At 35.4% G+C, this 6,855-nt stretch overlaps 1 protein-coding gene across 2 annotated transcripts; it reads left to right on the top strand.

The window, feature by feature from the left end:
- Positions 1-1,980: 1,980 nt before the first annotated feature.
- Positions 1,981-6,262, top strand: LOC145065698 (putative transcriptional regulator SLK2). Of its 2 annotated transcripts, none has more exons than XM_079012748.1 (11): positions 1,981-2,133; positions 2,699-2,762; positions 2,834-3,863; positions 3,946-4,077; positions 4,156-4,204; positions 4,286-4,500; positions 4,596-4,664; positions 4,754-4,854; positions 4,929-5,022; positions 5,111-5,180; positions 5,382-6,262. In XM_079012748.1, the coding sequence occupies exons 3-11, from the start codon at positions 2,991-2,993 to the stop codon at positions 6,173-6,175; spliced, it is 2,397 nt and encodes a 798-aa protein (XP_078868874.1). In that variant the 5' UTR covers positions 1,981-2,133; positions 2,699-2,762; positions 2,834-2,990; the 3' UTR covers positions 6,176-6,262. The 2 variants fall into 2 exon arrangements, with proteins under 2 accessions (XP_078868874.1, XP_078868875.1); XM_079012749.1 differs by having other exon boundaries at positions 2,699-3,081; positions 3,223-3,863.
- Positions 6,263-6,855: the final 593 nt, after the last annotated feature.

The raw sequence follows: 6,855 nt of genomic DNA, 5'->3' as shown, positions 1-6,855 counted from the left end.
AAAATTTAAAATAGAATCACATTAATGAGGAGGTTTAATAAATTTAAAATGGAAAATTAATAAATTGACAAGTGACGACATATTAATTAAAATGTCTAATATGGTGACACTTGACAAAAGAGCTATTCTTTTATTAATATAGAGATTGTTTTGTTAAACTCGAGCTCAAATTATTTCTATAATTTGATGTAGAAAATTTTATTAGTTCGGTCATTTAAAAAATAAAAATTAAATAAAACGTTGATTTGACAAAAAAAAATATCATATAAAATATAAAATAATAGTAATATAACAAGAGGTTATTATATTATTGGGACCCACCACCAATTAAATTATTCAATAAACGAAAGTAAGAAAATCTATATTCACAGCCCTTACAGTATTACAGATATGCCTTTCTAGTCCCTCCAGATTTTTTCTACATTTTCCATACTTAAATGGGGAGGTGTATTACAAATATGTTTCTTGTGCAACCCCATTAGCTATTTTTTCTTGGTTTTGTCACATGTCAATATGTCCGATAATTATGGTAATTATATTTTATATTTATTTAAAAAAGATAGCACTTGATAAAAAACTATTTTTGGTATATTTTATTAACATCTTTCTGTTCATTTTAGTTAACAATAAAATATGAATATTACATGAAACTTTCCAAAAAATAAGATGAGAATAATGTTACAGTGTGACTTAAAATTTGGTGGTCCGAACATATAACATAACACAAAACGAAGTAGAGAAGCCTAAATAACAATTTTGTAGGGATGCAAAGCCCTGCAATAGGTCATGTTTAGTCTTTTCAGAATTGCATGTATATCAGTACGACTCTATAGTTGCTAGGGTTACAGTTATAAGTATTCATAACTAAAGATTCCAATGTATTACTTTGAAAACAAACGAGTAATAGAAAAGTTCTTCGGTTATTGTTTGTAGACATATGTCATATCGACCGTATCATGTTAAATTGCTCGTGTAACGTATAATCACAATTTTGTTTCACGATCATCATGGTATGTTTGGTGGGATGCATCACTTGAGATATGATTATACATTAGATATTGTTTTGTATGCTATTTTGACCGAATTGAAGATTTTGTTGGCTTTGATTATACAATTTGCAATAATTTGATTTCACTCATTGAAAAATTTTAAACGAGTTAGCACAAAAGACGCAGTGCCAAAGTAGCAAGTTATTATTTCAACAACATTGACATTTATTTTAATTGTTTGTGAGATATGTAGGAAACTATTAAAAAAAAAAATAACAAAAGATGATATATGTGTTTAACACAACCTTCTTATAATAAATCTATCTTTTATTTGAGATTTGTTTTTCGCACTATATGATAATAAGAATGGGTTTTCTTGACTGTTGAACCCAAAGTACAAATATTATCTTAGCGTAATAGAATAAAATTTTACAACAATATAAAAAAAAAGACAAGAAAATTACCTGATTCAATATTTTAAACAAAAATATAAAATATATTGAATTTATACAAAAGTCATGGGTTAAAGATAAAAAAAATGTTGAGACTGGATACATTTTAATCAACTGATGTGTTGTAATTTGAAACTTTCATCGAAGTATGTGATGGATTTAAATGAGATGAACTATTATCTCAAGGATGAAAATCATAAATAAATTTCTCAAGAGACAAAAGTTGCAGATCCAAATTGTGTAGGGACTATACGTGTAATTCAGTTTTAAAGTGAAGTCAAAAGGCCGACTTCTGACTGACTCGGTCTATCTTCAACTTTTTCTTTGTCTTGGGCCAGAGAAAACGAGTTGAACTCATTCTCCACCGAGTCAGCTGTTCCTGATCTAACCGAAAATACGCCTGTACTAGATAATTCCTCTCAAGACCTACCCTGTCAAGAACCATCCATCAATTGGATCAGATTTTGACACGTGTCCTCGATGCACCTGATCACCGCCCGATCTATTAGTTCACACGCGTCCCGAACACAAACCGGCTACAGACAGTCGCGTAGGGCTATCCACCGGCACTTCCGGTCACTCTCCCCTCTCCGATTCCCGCTAGATACATAAACTCCGATCGAACACTGCCATTTTTTAGCTCCATATCTATGGTTTCTCAGAATTAATTTGAAAGTTAGCTGATTTGATTGGTAAGCAATTTTTTTATTACCTTTTAATTTTACTAAATTTGTGCTAATCTTCAATGCCGTTTGCTTCAAATTATTGATCAATGCCTAAACCGTGAAAAAAACCAGATCTTTATCTGTTTGCTTTTCCTCTTTTTAAAAATTTGAATTCAAGCTCAAATTTCTTGTTTAGTTTTGATTTAAAGTGGTAGGGTTCGATGGGGTTTTTAGTTTTTACTATCCCCTCTTTCAGTAACATACGGAAGCGTTATTTTTTAGAGATTTGATCTAATTTTACAGTTTCCAATGAATGTGATGAAGTTCTTTGTGATTTTTTTAATTACTTAGTATTAGTTGTTAAGTTGGAGGTTTTCTTTGCTTCTACGCTTCCATTGGTGATAATTTCGCGGAAATTCGATGTTTATGCTTTCGTGCGTTTTAGCTGCTATGCTATACATTAGGTTTTTTTCCGAATCAAGTTAGGGTTTTTTTGTGGTATATCATATATGTTCCTCTGATCTTAAGAAATCCTTCTTTATTCTCTGTTGCTGGTATTGATCTAGTTCGTCTTCCCTGTTCTTGATTCCAGGTTTTGTATGAAGAACTACTGATGTTTGCCTCTCTTAATTCTTATAATTTGTGAACTCTTCGAGGTTAGAGTCTGTTTTATATTTGGAATCTCTAATTAGGGACATCATTGAGGCTGGTGATTGTAAAATTCTAGGGTGGGGTGTAATTTATTCAAGGTGGAAAACATCTGCCTCTTTCGGGGGTATTGAACAGATCCAATTTCAATTACCTATTAATTGTTGATTACACAACCAAAAGCACTGGCGCTGGATAACTACTTGGATTCCAGCCAGCAAACGGCTCTATCACGAATGGGGCCTTCTCGGGCCGGAGTCGGAATGATACATTCCAATTCCAGTTCCGGAATCTTCTTCCAAGGAGACATGCAGTCTCAAGCTTTAGGTAATCCCCATTTGGGGTCTTTTGGAGGAAACATACGTTCAAACATGGTACCTCTCTCTGGGGACATGAATAATGTAGCTACTTCAGGGCCTAGTATTGGTGCAAGTTCATTGGTTACTGATGCTAATTCAGGGCTTTCAGGAGGTGGTGGTGGTGGCCCACGTATGCAAAGAAGTGCAAGTGCCAACACAGAATCTTACATGAGATTACCTGCATCCCCCTTATCATTCTCCTCAAACAATATTAGCATTTCAGGCTCTTCTGTTATAGATAATCAAGATCCACACTCCCAATCCCAACAAGTGCCACGTCAGGGAGCTTCAACTGCCACGTCATTGCCTCCCCCACGACAAGTGTCGCTCTCACTCCCAAATGGCCCACGAGTTCCAGGATCATTCATTCAAGATAATGACAATATCTCCCACTTACAAAAGAAACCTCGATTAGACATCAAACAAGAAGACATGATGCAACAACAGGTTTTACAACAGATATTACAAAGACAAGAGTTACAAAGCCCAAATCCACAGCTACAAACTTTGATTCAACAACAAAGACTACGCCAACAACAACAACAGCAACAGTTGCTGCAGTCTTTGCCACCTGTCCAACGAGCACATCTGCTTCAACAGCAGCAACAGCAACAGCAACAGCTGCAGTTAAGACAACAACTTCAACAACAGAGCTTGCAACCTTCATCTTCAGTGAAACGACCTTATGATGGTGGTGTATGTTCAAGAAGATTGATGCAGTATTTGTATCATCAAAGGCAACGCCCAGCTGTGAGTATGATTATCAAGAATTCAAACGTCACATTTCTCTTCTTGTTTCTTGATTATTAAATATTTATATATATATTTACAGGATAATGTTATTTCCTACTGGAGGAAGTTTGTAGCAGAGTATTACTCTCCACGTGCTAAAAAAAGATGGTGTTTGTCTTTATATGATAATGTAGGGCATCACTCATTGGGTGTATTTCCACAAGCAGCAATGGTATGTATTTTGTGTCAAGTTATGTTCTGTTTTTGTGATGCTAAAAGTCACTAAGTTTTTATTGAATTTTAATTTTAGGATGCATGGCAGTGTGATATTTGTGGGTCAAAATCTGGAAGAGGATTTGGTATGTAGTTTACACTGTATACAATTCATATGTTATGTGTTGCTTTTAAGATTTCTAAGTTGATTTTATTTGTTGAAACAGAGGCAACTTTTGAAGTTCTACCCAGACTGAATGAAATAAAATTTGGAAGTGGTGTAATCGATGAGCTTTTGTTTCTTGATTTACCTCGGGAATATAGATTTCCTTCTGGAATAATGGTGTTGGAATACGGACAAGCTGTTCAAGAAAGTATATATGAGCAACTTCGTGTGGTTCGTGAAGGTCAACTCAAAGTTATTTTCACCCCTGATTTAAAGGTGATATATTATATATATGTATTGTTCATCATATATTGTGGTGTGTATTATATATATTTAATTTATTTTACTTATATATACATGTGTCATTTCAGATATTAACCTGGGAGTTTTGTGCACGAAGACATGAGGAGCTTCTTCCACGTAGATTGGTTGCACCTCAGGTACAAAATCTTTCTTCTTCATGAAAAACTTGACAATTGAATTTATGGATCCATTTTATCATGTTCTTTATTTATATATTTTTTCATAGGTGAATCAGTTGTTACAAGTTGCACAAAAATGCCAATCTACAATAGCTGAAAGTGGTTCTGATGGTGTCTCCCAGCAAGATTTACAGACAAATAGCAACATGTGAGTGTGTAAAGAATATTTTGTTATGTTTTGACTTTTTTTGAGATGCTGACTCTGTGATATGACTGCCACAGGGTTGTGACAGCTGGGCGACAGCTGGCAAGAAGCTTAGAGTTGCAATCATTAAACGACCTGGGTTTTTCCAAAAGATACGTTAGGTGCTTACAGGTGAAATACCCTTATTAATATTAATTTTTTTTTCTTAATATTGTTTTGTTGGTATATACTAAATAATTGCAACATGGATTTGTGTTAGATATCTGAAGTTGTCAATAGCATGAAAGACTTGATGGATTTCTGTCGTGAAACTAAAGCGGGCCCTATCGGTAATTATTTCGATAACCGATTTCTAGAATTATATGGATTCTTGATTAGATTACATTTTTGGTCCTTGAGTTTGTTCAAAAACTTCATTTTTGGTCCCTCTTACTATTTTGTTGCCTGCTTTCAATTTTATTCCCAGTAGGCAACAAAATCGTTATACAACTGAAATTAGGCACCAAAATCTAATTTTTTATATTTAACAGAGGGATTAAAAAGCTATCCGCGACAAACAAGCTCTTCAGTGAAATCACAAATGGAGCAAATATCTAGCATTCCAGACCGAAACACCCTGAGTAAACTAGTGTCGTTGACCAACAATACTCAACAACAGATGGGTCCACGGGCCCCACTGAATAATGGTACAACAACCCAAACCCAGGCTGCAGTTGCACTATCAAACTTTCAAAACATGCTAATGAGACAAAACTCAATGAATTCAAACTCCCAATCTCAACAACAAGAAGCTTCTTCTTCTTTCAACAACTCAAACCAACAGAATTACCCGTTTCAAACCGGGTCCGGGTCGGGTGGGTTGTTAAACCCTAACCCACATATGATCCAACAACAACAACAAAGGCCTATTTTCAATCAACAGTCACCCTCTCACAGTGGAAGTCAAATGCAGCAACACATGATCCAGCAGCTTCTTCAAGACATGAGTAGCGGCGGCGGTGGTGGTGGTGGTGGTGCAAAGCCGTCGCATTCGGGGCAAAGTGCCGCCAGCGGGAGTATGGGGAGATACGGGATGTCGTCATCAGGTACTTCACGGCCGCCAGCTGTCCCGACTAGAAGTAACAGTTTTAAGGGGGCTTCACGGAGTGATTCGTCTGCTGGTGTGGGTGTGGGTGTAGGGGTAGTTGGGGTGGGGGTAGGTGTAGGGTATCGGAAAGATCTGGGGAGTTTGTGTGATGATATTGTTGGGGATATAGGGAGTGAGTTTAATGGGAGTGGGTTTTTTGATAATGATGAATTGGAGTATGGTGGTTGGAAGGGCTGAATTTGGAATTGTATCAAATGTACAGTTTGTATTTTGACTATTGGACTATTATCATCATATACGTTGACATCTTTTTTTTTTTCTTAATGAATGATGTGGGCCGTTGGGCACGTGGTGTGGCCAACGCAGAATTTATGTAAATTGTTATTTAGTTAGGTTGTAAAATCACCTTGTAGGCATGAATGGGCTGAGGTGTACCTGACCTTTTCCTTGTGAATGCAACGTAAAAAACAAAAACCCACGTTGTTGGGACTTGTTTGAGTCATTTTGTCACGTGCTTTGTGAAAATTGTTGTAAAATATAAGCGTTACTAATAACTATAAAATCGAAGGTGTTTGCTATTTCAGGAGAACCGTATCAATCATATTTATCAAAAAAAAAAAAAATCTACTTATCCCGTGAAATAAGGCATGTGCGTTAACGATCACTTTTTTTTTTTTCCCAAAAATAAACTCGTTTTGTTCTTGTGAGTGCAATTTATTTCGTAAGAATTGCTTTAAGTACAACATGTTTTAGAAAAACCTTGTAAAAATGCCTTCCTATGTACTCATGAGTCGACAGTTTAATTTGTATATAAAGAGACATTGAGGCAAGGACAAACAACCAATACAATACAAAACATATACCTCCGTAAAAGTTGATGTTTTCTTTAAAAAATGTTTGTTAACAAAACTCATGCA

The sequence above is a fragment of the Lactuca serriola genome, chromosome 8 (genome assembly GCF_051521515.1).
Source record: "Lactuca serriola cultivar US96UC23 chromosome 8, Lser_US96UC23_V15, whole genome shotgun sequence".
In the NCBI taxonomy this organism is placed as follows: Eukaryota; Viridiplantae; Streptophyta; class Magnoliopsida; order Asterales; family Asteraceae; genus Lactuca; species Lactuca serriola.
This window is presented reverse-complemented; position numbering and strand designations above follow the sequence as displayed.